This window comes from Schistocerca piceifrons, chromosome 1 (assembly GCF_021461385.2).
Source record: "Schistocerca piceifrons isolate TAMUIC-IGC-003096 chromosome 1, iqSchPice1.1, whole genome shotgun sequence".
NCBI lineage: Eukaryota > Metazoa > Arthropoda > Insecta > Orthoptera > Acrididae > Schistocerca > Schistocerca piceifrons.
In genome coordinates, this window is record NC_060138.1 from 815,432,901 (window position 1) to 815,458,728 (window position 25,828).

Consider the following 25,828-nt stretch of genomic DNA (forward strand, 5'->3'; position numbering starts at 1 on the left):
TTTCTTTGTGCAGTCTCATAACTATAAAATGTACCAGTTATTCCTATAAATTTACAGACAGGTTTCTGTGAGAGCTTCACACTAGTGCTCCCCATTAGATCAAAAATAACACATAAAGTGAGATTATTTTGTTTACAATCAGTTACAAATGAGCAAAAAGAACTATGCAGTGTTCAATTATGGCTGTATATGAAATTTACGCTGGAATTTTTGCTTTAGCTATGAGTGGATATTTTACTGTGAACTGTATTTCTGTATGTGCAGTCAGATATGCTGGTTGGAAAAATATGATGAAATAACAAAAGTGAGTACGCTGTTGAAACACTTACGAGGGAGAGCATAGCATCTGGTGAAGGGGTCTCCAGTGTGCCCAGCCTGGCAACTACAGATAGGGCTGTGATTGATGACCTCACATCGTGCACTGAGGCCACATGTTCCAGGGCAAGGATCGACACATTTGTTGTTGACACAGGCTTTATCACGTGGGCACTCAGCACTTACAACACACTCAGGCCTACAACCTGGTGGTACACCCATATAGCCTGCTTGACAAGAGCACACAGCCTGCTGGTTTGCTATGTGGCACACACTGTTTGGACCACAGGGTGACGGTTGACAAGGGTCCCTTGGCGGAGTTTCCACACCTGATTACAATAAGCACAAGGTCAAAAATATCAAACTTCTTCATGTAGCTATTTATAATGATTACTACTGATACCTACCTACTATGAGAGTACAGTGTCTGAATGGGTCACCTGTATACTGCTCAACACAAGTACAAGAGGGAAGGTGGTTTACTGTTTGACAGTAGGCATTGGTACCACATGTGCCAGGACAAGGATCCTGGCATTTATTTCGTATGCATGCCCTGTTAGGAGAACAGTCAGTATTAAGCACACATTCTGGTCGACATCCTTCATATGGGTTGCCAACATAGTCTGGAAGACAGGTGCATGAACCTGCACTGTTTTGTTCTCGGCACACAGCATTTGAGCCACATGGAGAAGGAACACAGGGTGTTACCCTCTCTGCCTGTATTGCCTCTGTGAAAAGGTAAGAAAATTACCTTCCCATAATCTACTGATATTTCAGATGTGCATTAATTAAAACTTGAGAAATCACTTACCCTGTTTGAAACACTGTGTGAATGGGTCACCTGAAAATCCTGACACACACACACAGTTTGGTGTGTGACTGACAACATGACATTCAGCATTGGCTCCACAGGATCCTGGACACGGGTCTCTACATTTCTGACCAATACATGCCAAATGACTGGCACATTCACTGTTACTAACACATTCTGGTCTACAGTTTGGAGGGGACCCTTTGAACTCTGGCAAGCAAGAGCATGAAGGACTCTCACCAATCACTTGACACACAGCATTCTGTCCACATGGTGATGGAACACATGGATTAGGTGATTCTGGAGGGGCTAGAGATACTGCAAAAGATAAGATCAGTGAAAATATTTTTCTGAAATAAAACATTCTGTTAAGATCCTTAGTGAGGCCAAGTGTACTTACTTATTGGCAGACATCTGACAAATGGATCACCAGTGTGCTCTAATGGGCAGCTGCAAATTGGATTGTGATTAACTACTTCACAGCGAGCTCCAATGCCACAAGTACCGGGGCATGGATTCCTGCACTTTTGATTACTGCATGCTTCATTCTGAGCACACTCAGAGCTCACAATACACTCAGGCCTACAAGCAGGAGGACTTCCAATGTATCCTGGTACACAAGAGCATACTGCCTGGCCATTGATCTCTCGGCACTGGCTATTGGGACCACATGGAGATGGGTTGCAGGGCTGCATTACTGGTGGTGCTATAATAAAGCAATAAAGGTTTATTTATAAATACTTCAGAGTATTTAAACACTTTAAAAGAAATAAAAGTGCAACAAGTGGCACACTTACGTGGAATAGGCCTGCATTGGATAAAAGCATTACCAGACATTCCATCTGGACAACTGCATATTGGTATGTGGTTAACAACATCACACCGAGCACCCTGTCCACATGTTCCTGGGCAGGGATCATTACATTTGTTCCTGATGCAGGCCTTTGTTCTATCACAGTCTGCATTAAGAATGCATTCTGGGTGACAGCCCAGGTATGGATCACCTTGATAATCTGGTAGACAAGTACATGTGCCATCTGTACATACAGAATTTGGTCCACAAGGTGATGGAGAGCAGGGCTCCTTTGGAATCGGTTCAGGACCTGCAAAAACATTAGTCAATGAAGTTTTCATAACTTTAAAAGTATTACCAACAGTTAACATCATAGTTATTTTTTCGCTTACTTGGAGGTGGCTTGGGATAGCATCTAGTAAATGGATCTCCTGTGTAACCTTCTGGGCAGGTACAAACAGGGGTGTGATTAACAACAGTGCACAAAGCACTAGCACCACATGATCCTGGGCATGGATCCATACATTTCTCCCTGATGCACGCCATATTGCTGGGACATTCAGCATTTATACTACACTCAGGTCTGCAGTTTGGTGGCATTCCAATGAAGTTTGCCAGACAGGCACATGAAGCTGTACCACCTGCATTTATGCACTGAGCATTGGGACCACAGGGTGATGGAGAGCATGGGTTAACTGGTCGAAGCACCTCTGCTGGAGGAGGAGCTGAAAATAAACATGGAATTTATAGCTGTGATGATAGTAGATAATTTTCATACTTAATAAGCTTGTGTATGTGTATTCAAGAAAATTACAGAAATAAATGTAAGGGAATCCAAATTACTAACTGAAATTGCAATAATACTTGTCTCAAAATAGTCAAATGTTCATTTATTCATATTTAGAGAAAAAATATGGTACATGTGAAATGGATGCCAAAAAGAATATTTTGATTGAAAGGAAATCCTTATACAGAAATGTGAAAAATATATAGAGATACAATTCACTTTAGCTGAGTTCAACTGACAGTCATACACAACCAATGAAATTAAACAAAGAACGCTTTGCTTCCTTTCCCTTGTTCCCTCATAACTTAGGTTGTGAGTGACCTGCATCAACATTCCCCCTCTATACAACCCTCCACTCTCCTCCCTGATCAAGGAACACGTTTCCAAAAGCTAGGTTTTATTTATTCTCATCACTTTTATGTCACTGTCAGCTGTACTGAGCTAAGGTAAGTACAGGCTCATCTGCCTCTGTATATTTTTGAAGAAGAATATTTCTTCTTACAGCATTCTATGTTTACCTGGCACAGCAAAACAGCGTGTGAAGGGATCACCAGTGTACCCAGCTTGACAGCTGCAAATTGGACTATGATTAATGACTTCACAGCGAGTGTTGAGACCACAGGTACCAGGGCATGGGTCAGCACATTTCTGTCTAATGCAAGCCCTATTTTGCTGACATTCTGCACTCACTGTGCACTCAGGTCTGCAATTAGGAGGTGTGCCCATGTAATCCGGAAGGCAAGAACATACTGCTTGACCATTTACCTCACGACATGCACTGTTAGGCCCACAAGGAGATGGCACACAAGGGTTACCAATTTCAACTGGAACATCTGCAAAATGGAGTAGCTACATGATAATTCTGAAACATTTTTTAGATTTGCTACAAAGCAAGGAAGTTGTGTAATAAACTTACGTTCTATTATAGGACTGCAGTACTTGAATGGATCTCCAGAGTACCCTTGAATGCAAGTGCATGAAGGCAGGTGATTGACCACTTGGCATTCAGCATTTAGGCCACAGGTTCCTGGACATGGATCCTGACATTTGTTACGTATGCATGCTCTATTGGATGGACAGTCAGTATTCAAAATACATTCTGGTCGGCAGACCTCATAAGGATTACCAACATAATCTGGGAGACATGTACAAGAGCCAGCTCCATTCTGCTCTTTACAAACCGCATTTGAGCCACATGGTGATGGTATACATGGTGTTGGTCTTTCTTCTGGCACAGGTGGTTCTGGAAAAGAAGTCAATGATTATTGTTATACATGCTGTTCAGATGTTTCAGTGACATGTAGCTAGAGGCGTAACAGACTTTCTTCTTAATTAAATTGATCTTACCCTGTAATAAACACTGGATGAATGGATCTCCAGAAAATCCTGGAAGACATGCACAGTTAGGTGTGTGGCTAATAACTCTGCATTCTGCATTAGATCCACATGAGCCTGGACATGGATCTTTACAGCGTTGCCCTATACATGCAAGGTGGCTTGCACACTCTGTGTTGCTAATACACTCTGGTCGGCAATTAGGAGGTGATCCTTTAAAATCGGGCAAACATGAACAAGATGGACTGTCACCAGAAACTTGGCAAACTGCATTTGGTCCACAGGGAGATGGCTGGCAAGGGTTTGTTGGTTCCCGTAACGGAGTTTCAGCTGTAAGGAAGAATTTTAGTAATTATATTCCAAGGTTCATATTCAGTATACTTCTTTTTGGTTAGAAGAAATGTATTTTAATTAATATAAACTATATTGGAAACTTACGGACTGGATAGCATCTTGCAAATGGATCGCCTGTATAGTGTGAGGGACAACTGCATATAGGATTGTGGTTAACAACCTCGCAACGAGCTCCAATACCACATGTTCCTGGGCAAGGGTTCCGACATTTCTGGTTGTTACAGGCTTCATTTTGTGCACAATCTGAGCTCACAATGCATTCTGGTCTACATGCTGGTGGACTTCCTAAGAAGCCTGGCACACATGAACACACTGCCTGGCCATTAATCTCTCGACATTGGCTGTTAGGGCCACAAGGAGATGGGCTGCATGGCTGTGTCTTTGGCGGAGCTATAACGAGATACAATTTATTATAAAATTACAATACTTGTAAATGTATTAAACATTTACTGTTACAGTATCAAAACATCCACTGGGTGGTTTGGACATACTTACGTGGAATAGGTCTGCATTGAATAAATGCATTGCCAGACATGCCCTCTGGACAACTGCAGATTGGAATATGATTGACAACATCACAGCGTGCATCCTGCCCACAAGTCCCTGGACAAGGATCTGCACACTTGTTTCTTATGCAAGCCTTTGTCCTCTCACAATCTGTGCTCAGGACACACTCAGGTCGACAGCCAGCATATGGATCACCCTGGTATTCTGGCAAGCAAGTACACACTCCATCATCACACTGTGTGTTTGAGCCACATGGAGATGGATGACATAGGTCAGCCTTCTCAGGTTCTTGTTCTGAAAGTAATTTAAGTAAGTCATTAAGTAAGATCAGTGCCTGCATTTATCTATTTGTTCAATTTATACAATAGTCTTAAATTTTCAGTAGTCCTTTTATACACAAACCTGGTGGTTTGGGGAAGCAGTTGGTGAAAGGATCTCCAGTGTATCCCTCAGGACAGGTGCATACTGGTGTGTGGTTGATCACACTGCATTGTGCACTAGCACCACATGAGCCTGGACAAGGGTCACGACATTTTTCCCTAATACAAGCCTTGTTGCTAGGACATTCTGAATTAACAGAACATTCTGGTCTACAGTTTGGTGGAGCACCAAAGTAACCAGCATTGCATGCACATGAAGGAACTCCTCCTGAGTTGATACACTGTGCATTCGGGCCACAAGGCGATGGAACACATGGGTCATGATATACTGGTTTTTCTGAAGGAATTACAACTGCAAAGGAAGACAATGTATAAAATTACAAAACTTTGCAAACAACTGTGTCAGATGGACCTACACAGAGCCTTAGCCAAATTTAATTGGAGCTATTACATACCTGGGTTCAAATAACACTGTGCAAAAGGATCTCCTGTGTAACCTGGTCTGCAGCTGCAGATTGGGCTATGGTTTATTACCTCACAAATTGAGTTCAAACCACATGTGCCAATACAAGGGTCAGCACATTTCTGATTGGTGCAAGCTCTGTTCTGTGGACACTCTGAGCTTACCACACATTCTGGACGACAACCAGGTGGTGTGCCAATATAGCTGGGCAGACAAGAACACACTGCTTGCTCATTAACTTCACGACATGCACTGTTTGGCCCACATGGTGAAGGTGAACAAGGAGTTTTAGGTTCCTCTGGTGTTTCTGTAAATAAGAATCATATACTAGTAAATGGTTGTAATCCCACTATTTGTTATTTAAACTCAAATGCTGAACTTACCTCGTACTATACTGCAGAATCTAAATGGGTCACCAGTGTATCCTGATATACATGTGCATGATGGTAAATGATTGACTACAGTACAGTCTGCATTTTGTCCACATGTCCCAGGGCAGGGATCCTGGCATTTGTTTCGGATACATGCCCTATCTGGTGTGCAGTCAGTGTTTAAGGTACATTCTGGGCGACAGCCCTCATATGGGTTGCCAATGTATTCCGGTAAACATGTGCAAGAACCAGCACCATTTTGTTCTCTGCACACAGCATTTGACCCACATGGGGAAGGTGAGCAAGGAGTTGGTCTTTCTTCAGGAATAGCTGGAAAACACAAATTTATTATTGAAAAACTTAAACAATAATAATCAACTGAATAAGAATTTGCATTTGCCAGAGGATAGATTACTACCTGGTTGAGGTGAACAGATAACAAATGGATCTCCAGTATATCCTGAGAGACAGAAACAGTTAGGAGTGTGACTAATAACGCGGCATTCAGCATTAGCCCCACATGATCCAGGACAAGGATCTTTACATTTCTGTCTTATGCACGCAAGGTGACTGGCACATTCACTATTACTCACACACTCAGGTCTACAATTGGGTGGTGATCCCATGTATTCTGGAAGGCATGTGCATGATGGAGTCTCTCCAATAACCTGACATTGTGCATTTGGACCACAAGGCGATGGAGCACATGGATTTAATTGTGCTGGAGGAGTATCGGCTGAAAAATGAAACAAAATACATTTTTATTATTTAAGAATTAATATGACACTCAATTTTAAAATTTGTAAGTATTTGTGTCTTACAGATTGGCTGGCATCTGACGAATGGATCACCAGTATATCGTATAGGACAACTGCAAATTGGATTGTGGTTAACTACTTCACAGCGAGCTGCCACACCACATGTGCCTGGGCATGGATTTCTGCACTTCTGATTGTTGCATGCTTCATTCTGACTGCAATCTGAGCTCACAACACACTCTGGCCTGCATGATGGAGGACTCCCAAGGTATCCTGGCACACAAGAACACACTGCTTGGCCATTAATCTCCCGACACTGGCTGTTTGGTCCACACGGAGATGGGTTGCATGGCTGTGTCACCACAGGAGCTGGATGGGAATATAAAGAAAATTACCAGTTACTTTATACTTATCTAGAAATTAAACATAGTTAACAATGTACTGAAACTTCAAATGTCAACTGCTACAGTTAATGTCACATTGCAGATCAAAAACAGCAGAGCCACGAATCTCATCAAACTTACGAGGAATAGGCCTGCACTGGATAAATGCATTCCCAGACATTCCTTCAGGACAACTGCATATTGGGATGTGATTGACAACATCACAGCGGGCATCCTGTCCACACGTTCCTGGACATGGATCAGTGCACTTATTTCTGATGCAAGCCTTTGACCTGTCACAGTCAGAGCTTAGAACACACTCTGGCCGACAGCCTGCATAAGGATCACCCTGATATTCTGGCAAGCAAGTACACACTCCATCATTACATTGTGTGTTTGGCCCGCAGGGAGATGGATAGCAGGGATCACTCTTTTCTGGTTCTGGTTCTGTTAAAAAAAAAAAAAAACCAATATTGGAAGGTACAAGTGAAACATTTTGCCTATAGCTAATTAATCATTCAGTTTATGTTGTTATCTAATTTCTATATCATACAAACCTTGTGGCTTTGGGTAACAGCTGGTGAATGGGTCACCTGTGTAACCCTCAGGACATGTGCATACTGGTGTGTGGTTGATTACACTGCACTGTGCACCAGCACCACATGATCCTGGACATGGGTCACGGCACTTCTCCCGGATGCAGGCTTTGTTGCTTGAGCATTCTGAGCTGATGACACATTCAGGTCGGCAGTTTGGAGGAGATCCAATGTAATTAGCCAGGCATGAGCATGAAGGTGTTCCTCCAATGTCTCTGCATTCTGAATTGGGGCCACAAGGAGATGGAACACAGGGATTTGTGTAGGTAGGTTTGGTAGTTGGAGGCTGAGATGCTGCAAAATTTGAAATTAAAAATCACATTTCCCTCTTTTTATTACCTTCACAATTACTATCAGTATCTTATAAATATAATTATGGTGTCATATTTTGAGCAATTATTTTTTGACCTTGAGGATAATGAAAGGAAGTATCATGTTTCTTGCTTCTTAAGTAGTTAACCCACATATATTACTGTCTATCTTCCACAACAGCATATATTTCAAAGGAGGAAGTATGATACATTGTATATATTTACAAGTTTTAAATAACATGTCTATTAAATTGGTTGCCACATTCAAATCTTATGCCTGTATTCTATCGAACACAGGGTAGTAAACTGATACAATCAAACACAAATAAGTTGCTGTGAACAGAAACAATTGTTTGCAAAACCCGGTGAAAGCTGTATAAGGCTCATTTGACACGTTCCTGAGAGAAGTGAAAAGTAGTTAAAAGTTGTTTATGGCAGTCACTGTCTTGGTTTTATCACATTTCAAGTAAGCTTATTGACAAATATATTCTTTTGAAACTGGAAATGAAGGTGAGTATAATAGAACAGTGAGGTATGGATTACTTTTCATGGACAATGACTGTGAGTGGCAATATATTTAATATCACTTCTCTTTGTAGCCTCCAGCAAACATATCACATATCTGTATTCATGTATATTGGTTTAGCAACAGCAATTCTGCAATGGAGACTGCAGCTCCAGCGTGTACAACACATAAGACAGTTTCAATATGCCACACCTTTACTAAGCACACATTAGGCCTTATCTTGGAAAAGTGACATATCTCAGAGCAGGAAGGTTTTACTTTGGCGAACATAACTATCTGGTATCCTTCCAAACACACTTAAAAAAAGAAAAAAAAACTGAATTTAGCAACTAAAAAATTGTTATGATTCAAGGGAATCACACTGACAACTTGTCAACTGTGATGGACTGGACTCAGACTTCAAGAAAGGTCTCCATGCTGAAAGTGAAAACACAAGTCTTGGATATAACAGAACAAAATCAGCTTTGGCTGCAAGTGCCTTCCCTCCCTTGCTAATAATTCTAATTAAGTTTAGCCATGGCTCATAAATATTGTCAGTTTGTAATTGAAAATGATTCATGAATGTAAATGAGCTTTTACAGTATACTTATTTAGGAATTATAGTGATAAATTATTATGTCTCATCTTATAAACCAAATACAATGTTTAGTCATGAGTATTCTTATGTAAAAAAGGTGGAGGAATCTTGGCTTGGCAGCAAAAGACTGTTTATGCGGTTAAAGGTACAGCTTCTGGGTCATTAGGCAGCATCATATACCTCTTCAAATCCTTTTCCAAATACAATGTTTTGACCCCTTTGCTGATACCTTCTTCATTTTTTTAGGTTATAGGCTGCAATTACTCTTTGACATAGACTACATAACTAAGTCAATGTACTATGATGCTTTCCAAGAGAGTGGATTCCATCCCTAAACTGACATTTGGAAGACCAACATAATGGCCATCAAAAGCTCACTCCCAGCCTCAGTGTCATTTTTTCCACTGTCAAAATTTCTCACACAGAGGAGCATCATGAAAGCGAACCTTTTCTTCCTTTCATGTGTAATCTGGCCTTCTGGTAGGTTCTTCATCCAGTTGTCCAAAAGACTTTTGCACTTTTGCTTAACCTTTGAAACATAATATTAAACAATATGCAGAATGCCTTCTGTATTCCAGAAACAAAAAGGTTTTCTTTTTAGTGTATGAAATCAACTTTGCTATTCCACAGTCTTGCCTTATCCTGCAGTGGATTTACTTGGCACAATGCTGGAAGTGGCGGAATTTCCAGATTGCATTTGGTCAGCATCCAAGAGATGTGGCATACTCTTTCTTGTGATATGTCTTTGCTTCAGCTGTTTTATACCTCTTTCATTCTGGCTGTCTAATATCATGATACACATTTTCTAAATGTTTTCATCTGTGATTGATTTGTAAGATGTGCTCCATGTTGATCATCTTTTGCTGTATTCAGTTCAGGTGCCCATTTAACAGGGATAACTGGAGGAGCAGACTCCTTACATATCCTCACCAACTTCAGATGAAATCCATCTAGATGCTTAACAGTTCAAAATGACAAATTTTATAATTGTAGAATATTTCAATATACCCACTTGAACAAAGCACACATAACAAATTTATCATATATCATACCTAGTTGACATTGCACTTACATCATTGCCTTGTATGTATCAAAACAATAACACTAATATGAAAATGATCTCTGTGCCAGGTTGACAAATTTACATGATGAGGGCAAGGTGAAAGTAAATACGTTCTCTGAATACATTTTATATCAACTTGACTACAATTGATGGTAGGCAGAATTGCAGTAGCTTTTTTGGTAGGAATGCAATCCAAGAATCAGAAACTATAAAGTGTGAAAGTAGCAGACACTCACGTGGTATTGGGTAGCATCTTGCAAAGGGGTCTCCAGTGTGTCCAACCTGGCAGCTGCAAATGGGGCTGTGGTTGATGACTTCACAGCGTGCATTGAGGCCACAGGTACCAGGACATGGGTCAATGCACTTGTTGCTGACACAGGCCTTATCACGTGGGCATTCAGCACTGACGACGCACTCGGGCCTACAGCCTGGTGGTGTTCCCATGTAGCCGGACTGACATGAGCAAACTGCCTGTCCATTTACCACACGGCACACGCTGTTTGGTCCGCAAGGTGACGGCTGACACGGGTCGCCGATTTCTGGTGTCACTGTGGATCCATTGTAACAATGCATACTTGGAAGTCAATCAAAACATACAGCAGTCATGGAAATTTAATTCTTATGATGTAAGGTAACAATAGGGTTTAATAATTTCAATATGGCACAAGAAAAATATAGGCTTGGTCTCATCACTTCCTTGTTATGAGTGTAATCTGGCAACAATGTTGCAAATACATAGCATGAATCTGGCAGGATTGCAGTTTTCAGGGAAGGACAAAGGATGCATGGTGAGACTCCTACTACTACAGCTAGGAAAAGTGACTTAAATTGGTAATCTGAATAATTTGATGACATCAAAAACAGATTTTTCACAGGTGACAGTATGTGAAGGGATAATTATTTTCCTGTATGGTCAATGTCATAGTGTTACATACCTTAGTATTCAAACAACATTATTTCTTTAAAAGGGGCAATGTTCTTTTGAATTGCGTTCTAATATTATGACACTTTATGTTTTTCGGTGAAACTTTCCATAAAAGGGATGGAGATTGCTTTATATAAATGTAAAGACTGCAAGTACAGTGCAGGTTCTGTCTCGTGAACCGTGGCGCCGAAACGAGTAAGGCTGTGCTGTGTTGTCGAACATAGACTTCACAGACATACAGTTTCACTGAAAACCATTAGAAATGCCATTTCGTTATACTTCTCCTTCAAGAGTACGGAACTCCTAGTGGATCTTGGTAGGTACAAACGTTAGTTCTATCACTCGAAGAAACATTGTCTTCATCTACATCTGTACTCTGAAAACCACCGTGAGGTGCATCGTAGAGGGTCTCGATATTAAACGCGCAAAATTAGGTTGACACTCGGAGCGCTGGCTGATGGGAGCGGCTGTAAATGGGAAATGCCTTTGCAGTCGCTCCCATCAGCCACCGCGTCGAGTGTCAACTTTGTGCAATTAAATATGTATCAGTTGGTCGCCACGTTGCGTTCCTATTGGTGCTTCTGATGTGATTTTTAATAACTAAAAACCGAAAAGGTTCGACATACATAACTCAATAGATGTTAAATTTATGTTTCACTTATTTATTGCGTTACTGGAAGGGCAGGGTCGCTGTTGTACCGTGTAGGAATGGTAGTCCGCAACCATAACCTCCATAGCACCAACTAGCAAACTTTCCGCTGGATGTAGTTTTGGTCCTGTAATTACTGTCATAACCATTTTCGTATGAATTTCTTACACAATGTGACCGTTACTTTTTGTCGAATGTACAAGTTAAACTGTGCGTGCAATGGGGAAGGTTCAAAATCGGGTATATAGGATCCGCAAGCTCTAAGATAAAATCACAAAAATCAGCCAGTGGCATATGTCCACCTCTGCTTCCTTATCATCAGCTGGCTCGTTAACAACAGCGACGATTCTTACCCTGTACCAATACTGGTGACGAGAAATGGTGTCTTTATGCTAACATAAGAAAAAGAAACGAATGGTTGAGCGCAAACAAAGCGAGGACTCGGCGTATGAAGACCTGTGCGCATCCACTAAAGATGATGTTATGCACCTGGTGGAACAGCAACGGTGTGGTGTGCTACGAATTGCTTCCGCGAGGTGCAACCATCACTGCTGAAATTTATTGTCAACAACTGAGACGTCTTGCAGACGCAGTCCAAGAGCAACGCCCATGAAGACTGCGTTAAGTGATGCTACTTCACATTAACGTCCGCCCGCATTCTGCTATATTCTCTCTCTCACACACACACACACACACACACACACACACACACACACACACACACACACTAACCAAGATTTGGGGTGGAAGTCATTCTTCACCCACCTTATTCACCTGATCATGCACCCTCAAATTCTCACCTTTTCCGCTCTTTATCGGACAACCTGCAAGAAACTTCCTTTCCGGATGAAAATGCGCCCTGAATGTGGCTCGACGAGTTCTTCGCCTCGAAGCTACATGATTTCCGTAGTTGCAGAGTCGAAAAGCTACCTCAGCGTTGCAGACTGTTGTAAATAGTGAAGGACAACATATTGCCGATGACTAAAGTCTCTGTTATGTGTATGTATTGTGTTTATTAAACTTATGGAAAAGCGCTACGAGTTTATGTACTTATGGCCGGGGAAGAGGCAACACCTCTACCATTTTCGTAATTGTCAGTGTTACTGTATTTTTATCCTTGATCGCAGTTTCCATAAATGTGAAAGCCGGCCATGGTGGCCGAGCGGTTCTAGGCGCTACAGTCTGGAACCGCGCGACCGCTACGGTCGCAGGTCCGAATCCTGCCTCGGGCATGGCTGTCTGTGATGTCCTTAGGTATGGAAATGTCGTGTGGCTAGGGCCTCCCGTCGGGTAGACCGTTCGCCTGGTGCAGGTCTTTCGATTTGACGCCACTTCGGCGACCTGCGCGTCGATGGGGATGAAATGATGATGATTAGGACAACACAACACCCAGTCCCTGAGCGGAGAAAAATCTCCGACCCAGCCGGGAATCGAACCCGGGCCTGTTGGATTGACAGTCTGTCACGCTGACCACTCAGCTACCGGGGCGGGCGTCCTTAGGTTAGTTAGGTTTAAGTAGTTCTAAGTTTTAGGGGACTGATGACTTCAGAAGTTAAAGTCCGATAGTGCTCAGAGCCATTAGAACCATAAATGTGAAAACTCACGATACAGCCCTTTTTCGCTTGACATGAGCGGTGAAACATCGACACAAACAAGTCCGCCAACTTGTTAAATCTGCTGCCAGTAAAAATTTCTCTCAGACACGTTGTATGTTTGACAAACACATCAAACTGTGCCGTACGTGTCAAATGTTTGACAAACCTATTGAAGTTGGGTAAATTGATCGTGCAAATGCCGGTTTCAAACCATAACACAGAAGAGAGAGTTGTGCGTGTAGTCTGTATGTACTGTATCCATGGTCTAAGAGGCCTGTGGCCTGTTTCTCACAACAACTAGTTTCCAGGAATGTGTATTTTGTGTAAGTTTGTTAGAGATTGTAGATGAACGGTTTCTTACCGTAATATTTCTTTACACAGAAACCTCTTCGGGCCAAAGACCTTAAAAGTACAGTGCGCTCACACGTGACTGCAAGCCTGATCCTCACACATGATCAAGAATTTACTGGAAGCACACACACAAATTCCTTTCGCCTCTACACAGGGCTAACCATTAATTTGTCTTCCAGCCATGTTGTGTCTGACGACCATGATACGGTCCCGCTGTTCGGCTTTATCTTTGCCGTATAAATGAAAACAAAAAGGAAAAAAGAAACATTACATCTGGTGTAAAACTGATTAAGGAAAAAATAAATCTTACCCCAGGTTAATCTACTCAGTGATTCAAGAAATACTCATGAAATTAGCGTAATTACCTCTAAATGAGTGAAGAAACGTTAACTGAATTTACTGTCACTCATTAAGTCCTTTTGTTAAAAAGCAGCGGTCATCCATGAAAGAAGCTATAGTATCACGCGAAAAACTGACAGAAACATTGTGACTTCCGAAGACTACATGCAGCTAATTAAGAGGTCAGATACACGTCTGTAATACTAATTTGTTGGTTCGTTTGCAGTAGTCCTGAATGGATCTATGACTACTTTCCTGCTCTTTCTCCTCCTCCTGCGTTTGGTCCTCAAGGAACTGATTTTAACAGCGGCATCTTTGTAAGCAACAGGTTCAATTACGGAATTAATGCTTTTGTTAAGGGCAAATCGTACATACTATCTCTCCTTGTTTTGTAATAATGGGATTTCTTATTGATGCTCCAGAGACCATATTGGTTTTGATACGTTGGAATAAACCTTTCCAGTAATTCGCAATAGATTTGCTACAGACTGCTCTACATGATGCCTCCACAAAGACTGTTGCAAGACTGACGTTTGCTTGAATAAGCCTGCAAAGTTGGATTAAACAACATTTTTGTCGTTAATGGATACGGTATCATGAGATTGAGAGATCCGTCTATTACAGAACTTTTGCTACAATCACTATTTTAGATAACTGACAACAATATTACCGGATTCAGTCACTGTTGGCCATCTTCAATCGGTATTGCAGCGTTGTGCTTGAATAAGAACCATGGTATCACATCGCCATACAGTAGTGAAAATGAAATTTTTTTGACAATGTGGGCATTCTAATTACATGTTGTTCTTTTGTGCTGCTACAAGTGACAACGTGATTGAGATTTTTTCCAGATCATACTACATCTACATGATTACTCTGCAATTCACATTTAAGTGCTTGGCAGAGGGTTCATCGAACCACAATCATACTATCTCTCTACCATTCCACTTCCGAACAGCGCGCGGGAAAAACGAACATCTAAACCTTTCTGTTCGAGCTCTGATTTCTCTTATTTTATGTAGGTTGGGCTCAACAAAATATTTTCGCATTCGGAAGCGAAAGTTGGTGACTGAAATTTCGTAAATAGATCTCGCCGCGACGAAAAACGTCTTTGCTTTAATGACTTCCATCCCAACTCGCGTATCATATCTGTCACACACTCTGTCCCCTATTACGTGATAATACAACACGAGCTGCCCTTTTTTGCACCCTTTCGATGTAATACTTTCTGAAGATGGCCCACAGTGGCTGAAACCGATAATTTATAGGGTCGAAAGTAAATGTGTAACCGCACTGAAAGGTGTGGATTCACCGCCCGTCGAGGCGCATTCATATAGTCACTTAAAATAATTTCTGCGTTTCCGTCATGCCTCCCCAGCTCCGCGTTACACGTTAGGTGACAAACGGCAGCCGATGTAGCAACACAAAGCTGCCGAGTGACAGGTCAAGCAACTTTTTGATCAGACTATGGGTGTAAATCGTTTCTCAAATGGTTCAAATGGCTCTGAGCACTATGGGACTCAACTGCTGTGGTCATAAGTCCCCTAGAACTTAGAACTACTTAAACCTAACTAACCTAAGGACAGCATACAACACCCAGCCATCACGAGGCAGAGAAAATCCCTGACCCCGCCGGGAATCGAACCCGGGCGTGGGAAGCGAGAACGCTACCGCACGACCACGAGATGCGGGCTAAATCGTTTCTGAAAGTATTTGTATGGAGTGTAGCCATGTACGGAAGTGAAACATGGACGATAAATAGTTTGGGCAAGAAGAGAATAGGAGCTTTGGAAATGTGGTGCTACAGAAGAATGCTGAAGATTAGATGGATAGATCACATAACTAATGAGGAAGTATTGAATAGGATTGGGGAGAAGAGAAGTTTGTGGCACAACTTGACTAGAAGAAGGGATCGGTTGGTAGGACATGTTCTGAGGCATCAAGGGATCACCAGTTTAGTATTGGAAGGCAGCGTGGAGGGTAAAAATCGTAGAGGGAGACCAAGAGATGAATACACTAAGCAGATTCAGAAGGATGTAGGTTGCAGTAGGTACTGGGAGATGAAGAAGCTTGCACAGGATAGAGTAGCATGGAGAGCTGCATCAAACCAGTCTCAGGACTGAAGACCACAACAACAACATGGGCGTAACGTCTACCACCGTGATAAAATTTGAGGTGTTGATGTTGGCGCTGATTGATCAAATCGCCACAAACGTTCCCGTAATTAAGACCGTTAACACTCTCCATGGGGCTTCATTGTCTCTTAACTTGAAACAGGTTGTGTAGTAGGAAGGAAGATACGCAAGCTATACGCAAGCAAATGGCGTAATAGCTCTGTTCTGGAGACTTATTGAGACAATCTCTTAAAGTAAAGCTGGAATGTACTTACGTGGTGTATGCATTACGTTGCAATATCTGAAGGGGTCTCCAGTAAATCCGTGGATGCACGTGCAAGTCGGCAGGTGGTTGACGACCTGGCACTCGGCGTTCTGGCCGCAAGTACCGGGACAGGGGTCCTGGCACTTGTTACGGACGCACGCCTTGTTAGGAGCGCAGTCCGTGTTGAGCACACATTCTGGTCGGCATCCTTCATACGGGTTGCCCACGTACTCTGGCAGACAAGTGCAAGACCCGGCGCCGTTCTGTTCTCTGCATTCAGCATTTGAGCCGCAGGGCGAAGGCAGGCATGGCGTCGGTCTCTCTTGCACCGGTGGCTCTGAAATACGAGAAAGCCTAGTTACTTATTGCACGTGTATTGTGTATCATGTGCTCTTACATATGATATATGTGTTTTCCACAACAGACCAGTATTTCTCTATTATCTACTCGTCTTTAGATTGTGAAATAATTGGAACCACGCACACACTGGCAACGGTAAATTCACTTTTCGGAGTTTGAAGGGCTTCTCATTAAGAAGGATGGGGAAAAGTGCTGGAGGGAGCAATACAGTTAGATCGCTACAGCGATTGTGCTTGCCTGCTGCTCCAGTTGATCTGCCTCGCACCAGGGGCCTTCTAAATTAAAGCATGGTTCAGCACCAACTGACGCATCTTGTGAACAGATCGGTTGTCCAGATAAACGATTGCGCGTCTGCCGTGGTGGTAATGGTTGCAACTATTCAGTAAATTTTACTCTCTGAATCTGAATAGGTTGGTCATTTAGTGAATTATACCTATGACAATTTGCTTGGAGTATTCCGAGTTACATGGCTGCCACTAATATTTCACAAAAAAAAAAAAAAATATATATATTGCGACAAAGTTTTTGCAAGTTGCTATGCACAAATGGGCAAGTAATTTGCTGTATGCTTAATATTTGTAACCTTTTCCCTTACTATGGTACTGAAGCGCCTAGTGTTTTACATGAAACGACGAATTTAAAGAATACTACTCCTTTTGCGGACTATTAATTGCTCACAACTTTGTTTCGGTAATATGAATCGTTTGTGAAACATAGAAATACCCATATGAAGTAGAACATCTGTATATTCGCTACATGGGCTGTTGTAACAATTACAAAACGAATAGCTTTTTACCCGCTCATGTTGCTTATAAATGCTTATGCTGAAAAAAAAAAATTACTAGTACTGTTGAGTAGTAATCAAAAATTTGCTGGCCAATTAAGCGCTGCTGTATTAGTTTCAGTTAATTTATGTAATGCTACATACACACAGACACACTCATTCACATAAAAGCCGATTAAAGAGCAACAGAATGCACAACGCCGGTTTTACGAAATGGAGAGAGAGAGTGAAGAATCCAATGATTGTGATTCCAGCCCTTCAGAGATTGAATACCGTTAATACGTATACCTGCCCCGTAGAGTAAACCACATGTATTTTGCTAATTCCATGTTATGACCGAATATGCACAAGTATTAAATGCAGATAAAATTATTGAGGTTTCATAGTCGTCGTTTGCAGAATTTATCTGGAGGTTGGTGCTCAGTCATATTGGCCAACATGCCCACATTGGCAAATATGCCCGAGAAACAACCGCCAGATGAATTCAACACTTCAACACTAAGTATAAATGTTGGACGAACTACTATTCTTTTTATTTCAGCCTGTAAGAAATGTTCTAGGAGCTATAACTGTCATCAGGGACTTTAATGTGATGGGTTTTGGCCGCCCGAGGTGGCCGAGCGGTTCTAGGCGCTACAGTCTGGAACCGCGCGACCGCTACGGTCGCAGGTCCGAATCCTGCCTCGGGCATGGATGTGTGTGATGCCCTTAGGTTGGTTAGGTTTAAGTAGTTCTAAGTTCTAGGGGACTGATGACCTTAGAAGTTAAGTCCCATAGTGATGAGAGCCATTTGAACCATTTGATACGTTTTGATGTTCAGCGTGCATCAGCTTTCAGAAGCTTCAATTTCAATGTGCCTTTATGAGAAAGTTAAACATAGTGACAATGATCTTTGAGATCTGCGGAACATGTCGTACGAGAAACGAAAACTTTATAGTGGATTAATTTCATAGAATTTAGTTTCGGGAGTAGGATAATATTTGATTGAACGTGAGACAACAGGTTCAGGTCTGCACGTTTGGAAAGTTTTGATTGACGCAGAAAAGTTATCACAATAGCCTCATAGAGCAGCGTGTCGCAGTGGAGGTAAAATGTCATCTCATTAACATCCCTCTGGCTGTAGTTGAGTCGAGCGTGCCCTTATATTCAGTTTCCAAAGGTTGTAGTCCCACAGTGTACGAGAGGACTTGGATTAAAATTCCTTGTCCAGCAATCCAAATTTAGGTTTCCATTGACTTTCCTAGATCGATCACGGCGTTCCACTGAAAAGGAAACGTTCAATTTCTTTCCCCATCATTGTAGTATCTGAACTACTGCTCTGACTCTAAAAATTTCATCGTCGACGGGCCGTTAAAACGTGTTCTTTCTTTCACCTTTCCTCCGTAAAAGAATCTCCTGTAAAGTTTGAGGGTTTGTTAGAGGAACTAATGTCAAATTACAACTTTGAGTCGGCCTAGGGTTTCTCGCCTGGAACAATCTATAGCACAGTGCTCGCGCAAGAAGGTGATGCGCCACAGCTCGTAAATATCTGAAAAACACAATGATTTACCGCCAGGAGTTGCTGATAACATTTCTTCGTTGAACAACGAGTTTCGTTCCACGGACCATCATCAGGTTCATAAAACATTTGCAGCATCACATTAGGAGTCGCAAAATCAATGGCGTCAATTAAAAAAATCCATAAATTCGTTGCAGTTGTCAAATAGTAATATCAATTACACCGTCAGTTATAAAAATGTGGCAAATAGGGCACTCACTCATGTTATAAGAAGAGTTTTACTGTAAACAATAACCAGCTGTGCAGTCGGCAGTATATAGAATGTCTCCTTTCGTAACGTTAATGCTGACTGTTAATGTAACATGAATGAGTGCCCTGTTCGGCACATTTTTATGACTGACGATGTAACCTGCATCACTACTTGACAACAACGACGAATTCATGGATTTCATTGACGCCACTGATTTTATGTCGTCTAGTAAGATGTTGCATATGTTTCATGAACCTGACCGTGGTCGATGAACAGAAATCGGTTGTTAAATAAAGAAATTTTACCAACAGTTCTTGGCGGTAAATCATGACGTTCTACAAGCACGTAGCCAGGTTCCAAAACCGCCATATACTTTTAATTTATCAGAACGCTAACAGCAACGTATATGCCGCTATAGATCAGTAGCATGTAATTATATTACCGTATTCAGTTTGTTGATCAAGATGTGTTTGACAGTGCCTTCAGAATAGATATTGGTCTGCAAGAAGTTTGACAATTTTCTGTCACACACTTCTGGACGTAATAGAGGGGTTAGTAAATAAAGTTTTACATATCGCCTCATATTTTTAGCTTCGTAACTAATGCTGATGTTTCTTTGGAAAGAAATGACATATTATTAAAAGAAAATAAGTGATTTACTAATTACTGTCTTTTATTTTCTTGCGAAAAGAATCAGAAAAGCTTTTCAAAATTCAGTTAATGCTTTCGACGAGCCAGCGGTAACCAGATAATCTAAACTCACATGCTGCAAAAGGTGACGTAAGGTTTTCATTGTATTGTCAACGTCAGTGTACAAGTAGGAAGCAAGAAGAACAAATGAAACCGCCACTAACGAATTCCATTAAAAAAGGTAAAAAGAATATCCGTCACATCAAAATCAAGCCTGTACCGACAGTTTCCAAACAATTAAAAAATAAAGTAAACGCTGATTACCTACAAAGTAAATGAATAAAAATACGAAATGACGGACGTACTAATCATAGAATATAGCATGCAAATAAAAACTTTTGTCAAACAGGTATTCGATCTCAGACCTCCTGCATGTGGAAGGTAAATGCCTCGATGATAAACTATTTTAGCAAACAATACAGGCCCGACTCATATTTTCAATACCACTAATGTTTTCCAATTATTTTTACGAACTGTTCACGAATGCAGGAGAGTCGGCTCCAAATCTTAGTCTGGCACAAATATTCATTTCTGATGCCATAGCCATTACAATACAAATTAGCGTATCTGAACGTACCAGTAAACTCCCGGCTGTATGAAGAATCGAAATCTCGCGCATGAAACAACTTCAAAGATCTGATTGCTTTATTGATGAGTTAATGTGTTGCATTCTTGACGTTCAGCATATAAGGAAGAAAAATTTTCATGGAGGTTTGAAATTACGTGTAAAGTTTGTTGGAAGTCGCTAAGTGCTCTCTTTCAAAAATACTGGATCAATATATTCTGGGTATTTTTGAGCGCCGTGAATTACGCTGCCTCAAACATACGTACAGTTTCTATCTGTGGACTTATCCCACTGTGTTACACCTTTAACGTAACATCACAGCTCTCAATGAACCGGATTTTAAATTTTCAAATTCGGTCAATAAGGTATGAGCTAATTAAAATCAAATTTGTATTGCCCCTGGAAGTCTTTAGATACGCAACCTGCAACTAGGATCGGGTGACCGTGCCCTGGGCTAGCCGGTTACTAATTTAGATAGCTGAGACATCAACAAGTTAATACCATAACAAATCAATGTATCCTTCTCAAGCGGTTTAATTCACTACATTGGTTTTCTTTCCATTGGCACTTTACGAAAGGGACGTAGCACCGCTCCAAATTTATCCATAAGTAGTACTATTCGCGTATATTTCGTGGGGGGAAATGTGGCGCTACTGTTTGGAACTAATATGGCGAAACATAAGCAAAAACGAAAAATTTACTACGAGCATAGAGGCGAGCTAAGATGATCTAATTGTTATGGCACAGACACAAACTTTATTCGGAAGACATGGCAAACACCTACTAATAATCCGGTCAACAATAACAAAAAAGGTCGATAGGACAAAAAAAAATCGTATAGTCGCAAATTTTTGCGCAGTGGTAGGAGGGAGGGGCGTGAACAACATACTAAAAATTCTGTCCAGTGGGACGTGAGCGCGGATTTGGTCGGCGTTTAATGGCCACTTTTTTATGTTCTTCTTGAATAACTCGAAAACCACGGTTTCTTGCGGAAATATTTCGCAGTAAAAATTAAACTAAGTTAAATTTATTACTAAAAAGGTCTAATTAATTTTTTTCTCCAGGACTAATAATATCCGCATTGCAAGGGATGGAAAAAATTGCAGATTATTAAAACCTGGTAAATCCTGTTTCTTTAAAGATTCAAACTCTCATGTAAAACAGCTTCAAACGTCTGATTACTTTACAAACGAATTAATGTACTACATATTTGCCTTGAAACACGCAAACGAGTAAAAATTTAGAAAATATTTGAAATTACGCTTTAAGGTTTTTGGAAGTGTCTAAGTGCTCTCATTATGGAACAACGTATAAATGTAAGGTGGGAAATTTGCGCTCCATTTTAAGAAACAGCAAATTTTTTACGCATCTCAATGTTTATGATGTCATGTCTGTAAACTATGTACTGAACAATGATATAATTTTGCAGGAGTATTCGGTGATACATGTAGATACTCTATGGGAAGAGTGTTGCGGATAGAGTTAGTTGTAAAGGAGCAATAAATTAAACCGTCATGCCTGACATTGAAGTTTTACTGCGCGCCATTTGAAACAAAAGCTAGTTCTACATGCATCTCAGAGTTTATGACGTCGTAACTCCCTGAACTATGTGTCATGCAGTGACGTAATATTGCAGGTACATTCAGTGATCTACACGGTCCAGTCGCATTAATATGACCACCGCCTATGCAGTAACTACTCAAAGACGGTGGGTGGCAGCACTAGCAGAGGAGGGAATATAAAGCGTGTCGGGGCGGGAGGGGTGTTGTGGAAAACAGTGCAGCCGTCATAATACGGAAATGGGAGCGATTTATCTGACTTCCAAACGGGCCAAGAGTGGAAGCGTCTGCGAAACGGCTAAGTTTGTAAACCGTTTGTGTGCCACCTGGTTAAGGTATTCCGTGCATGGCAAAACGGTGCTATCCAAAACCGGCGCCGAGGCAATTGTGGTGCACCACGGTTCATATATGACAGGAGTGAACGACGGCTGCGGGGATGTGTATGGGCGAATAGACGTGCAACTGTTGAGTGACTGACCGGCCAGATGAACCAAGGGGCTACGAACAATGTCTCCTCAACGACTGTTCGGCAAACGTATGGGCCTACGCAGCAGGTGCCTGGTTCATGTACTCATGCTGACTGCTGCTCATCGGCGACGAAGGCTGGAATTGGCACGCCAGTCTCCCAACTGGACGCACTGAGTGGCCTTTTCACATGAATAATGTTTTATGCTCCAACGGACGGATGGCCGTTGGCGTGTACGGCATGAAATGTCCGAAAGCAAACACCCTGCACCAATCGTCGGAAGGGTTCAGAGCGGAGGAGACAAGAGAATGATCTGGGTAATGTTTTTATGGCATTCCCTGGGCGATATTGTCACTCTGGAAAGCACACGGCATGAATCTATCTTTGGGGACCATGTCCACCCCTACACGTAGTTTGTTCTTCCTCAGTACAATGGCATCTACCAGCAGGGCAATGCATTGTATCACACAGCTTGCAGTGTACGTGTGTGGTTCTAATAGTGCCGGGATTAGTTAACCGTGCTCCTCTAGCCGCGAAAACCCCCGGATTAAAATGCTATCGAGAATCCGTGGGACCACCTCGATCGGCTTGTTCGCGCCATGGATGCTCAACCGAGACACCTGACGCAGCTGGCCACGGCACAGGCGTCAGCGTGGCTCCACATCCTCGTCGGTACCTTCCGGAACTTCACTCACTTTCTTCCTGCGTGTCTCACAGCGGTCCGCGCTGCAAAAGATTGTTGTTCATCCTTTTGACAGTTGGCCACATTAGTGTGACAGGACAGGGTTTGTTGAAACCTTTCTATGTGTTTTTTGTTTATTTATCATAGCCCAGTTTCTTGATTACAACAGTGGAAATGTAGATAATGTCTGCAAATTACGTTACGAATAGAATTAGTTGTGAGGTTCAAATGGCTCTGAACACTATGGGACTTAACATCTGAGGTCATCAGTCCCCTAGAACATAGAGCTACTTAAACCTAACTAACCTAAGGACATCACACACATCCATGCCCGAGGCAGGATTCGAAGCTGCGACCGTAGCGGTCGCGCGGTTCCAGACTGAAGCGCTTGGAACCGCTCGGCTACCCCGGCCGGCTAGTTGTAAGGAAGTAATAGAGTAAAACATCGTGTTTGGTGCTGAAGTTTGACTGCATGAACAGCGAAAATGTAGTAAGCAATAAAATTTCTTCCTTTTATCATTTCGTGTGGGGGTGCCAACGAGAAAAAGTTTCATAAAGGTTTGAAATTAGATGCTCTTTTTCTCAAATACCGGATGAATGACTTATTGTGCTAAACTTTTATCATAGGATTAACCCCTTAATGAGTAGATTACGACAGCATTCTCAATTTTTAAATTCGGTCAGTAACTATGCGAAATACTGAAAATCAAATTTTTGTTGCTCTTACGCTGCAGTTGGTACCGTTTTCTGGGATAGAGTTTTAATGGTATAAAAATAATATTCAATGTTAAATAAAATGGTTTAAGAACAAGTATTAAATGTTTTTACTACATCTAAGTGCAGTAGAATCGTACTAAGAGGTATATTGTGTTCTGAGGATGTGACGGTCTTGTGGGGCGAGGAAGGGGTGGAGGAGGAGAGACGCGTGAGGGAAGGTAGGTCGGCTGTTAGTGTGGTCATGCACTTTCCTCCTCCGTAGGTCTGCTAACTGAAGAGCGAGCGCCAAGCAGGTGAGTTCTACGACGTCACAAGAAGTAACTATAGGATGTTCCACAAAGTTACACCGGCTTTTCCAAAGCGCGCCTTGTGAATCACTAGCGATGTAGTTTACGGACATGCCCACAGGACGTCTGTCCTCCACGAAGCGCGTTATGAGTTAGGCCTACTAAAAACTCTACCAAAAGAAAAACATATGGACAGATTCTGCGTAAATCTCTAAACACTGTTCTACATTGCTAAAGAGAAAATTGATTCCTTGCAATCAAATATGGAAGTTGTAGCATTAGTCCGGGAAAGACGACGTCCACCACGAGTGATGCTTGCTTTTCAGTTTACAGACTCGCTATACTTCCTCAGCATTTCGTGTCCAGTTTGTTATATTAGTAGACAAAATAACTTCACTGACCTCGTGTTTGTATAGTGGAGCTATTTTCTGTTTGTTAAGTGAGTACTTAATTGCAGTTATTAAATGAAATTTTACATAAAACACGTTCCTATAAACAATGACTAAAAAGTGTTTAGTTTGTAAATGTGATATTGCCAGCGACTTATGTAGTGTTGACGGGAAAGGGATTGGGCTGGTAAAGGTGAAACAAAACTACTATCATTGACAGCGTGTAGTAGAGTTGTGGTGAATTATTGAAAGATGAGAAGGTTACTGCACTTCTCTCGCCATAAATTATGTTAATGGTTGATTGCTTAAATCTCTTCCATTCAGGAGTTTCTGACACTAGTTAATTAGGTTGCACTGAGTGAAACAACTTAAGCACTTGCAGAGTCTATCTTGCAACGAGGATTTGAATATGTCCGATGAAATTAGACTGATCATGCTCAAGTTTAGGACAGTGATCTGCTGTAGTGCTGAAACGTCCGAAGTGCCATAACACCTAGGTGACGTACTTGTGTTGCAAGGGATCCAATTTAAGCTTCTGAACCTCTTCAGCTGTTATGAGAGTTGAGCTGGGGTGATGCATTTAGTACCCCTCAAGCTGTGAAAAATATTCCAGCCACTGTTAGTGAAGGCAAAGAAATCTACATTGTCGAATGCGGATTGTGGGCAAGTTACATGTGGGGCACGATCATCAGAGTGATAGACGATTAACAGTTTCAGCAGTTGAACTCTTTCACATAACAGCAGCAAACAAGTACTCACATAATAAATAGAAAATAACTCTATACATAAACACTGATCCAGTGTAGTTAATTTGTCTACCCGTAAAAGAGAACTGGACAAGAAGTGTTGGTGGTGAGGGAAGTCGCCTTTCCCGAAAGAATGCTATAACTGGAGTACAGACGATCAACCTTCCCTCGCCATTCTTTCAACTCCAGTCCCTTTCCAACCTGTCAAACCCTCAAAATACAGTTTATTAACACGGTTGTACCGTACGCAAATCTGATACACAGCCG

The 25,828-nt window shown here is 41.7% G+C and overlaps 1 protein-coding gene across 1 annotated transcript in view; it reads right to left on the reverse strand.

Moving 5' to 3' along the window:
- Positions 1–25,828, reverse strand: part of LOC124775374 — a 607,101-nt gene that overhangs the window by 68,445 nt on the left and 512,828 nt on the right. The window contains exons 187-206 of the mRNA XM_047250212.1: positions 16,579–16,905; positions 10,567–10,878; positions 7,815–8,147; positions 7,399–7,704; positions 6,938–7,243; positions 6,535–6,852; positions 6,129–6,446; positions 5,738–6,052; positions 5,305–5,634; positions 4,891–5,196; positions 4,480–4,785; positions 4,054–4,371; positions 3,623–3,949; positions 3,225–3,539; positions 2,312–2,644; positions 1,924–2,229; positions 1,527–1,832; positions 1,127–1,444; positions 723–1,043; positions 330–644 (exon numbers count right to left, since the gene is read on the reverse strand). Of these exons, the coding sequence (XP_047106168.1) occupies positions 330–644; positions 723–1,043; positions 1,127–1,444; positions 1,527–1,832; positions 1,924–2,229; positions 2,312–2,644; positions 3,225–3,539; positions 3,623–3,949; positions 4,054–4,371; positions 4,480–4,785; positions 4,891–5,196; positions 5,305–5,634; positions 5,738–6,052; positions 6,129–6,446; positions 6,535–6,852; positions 6,938–7,243; positions 7,399–7,704; positions 7,815–8,147; positions 10,567–10,878; positions 16,579–16,905 (6,336 nt within the window). The remainder of the gene's footprint in view (positions 1–329; positions 645–722; positions 1,044–1,126; positions 1,445–1,526; positions 1,833–1,923; positions 2,230–2,311; positions 2,645–3,224; positions 3,540–3,622; positions 3,950–4,053; positions 4,372–4,479; positions 4,786–4,890; positions 5,197–5,304; positions 5,635–5,737; positions 6,053–6,128; positions 6,447–6,534; positions 6,853–6,937; positions 7,244–7,398; positions 7,705–7,814; positions 8,148–10,566; positions 10,879–16,578; positions 16,906–25,828) is intronic.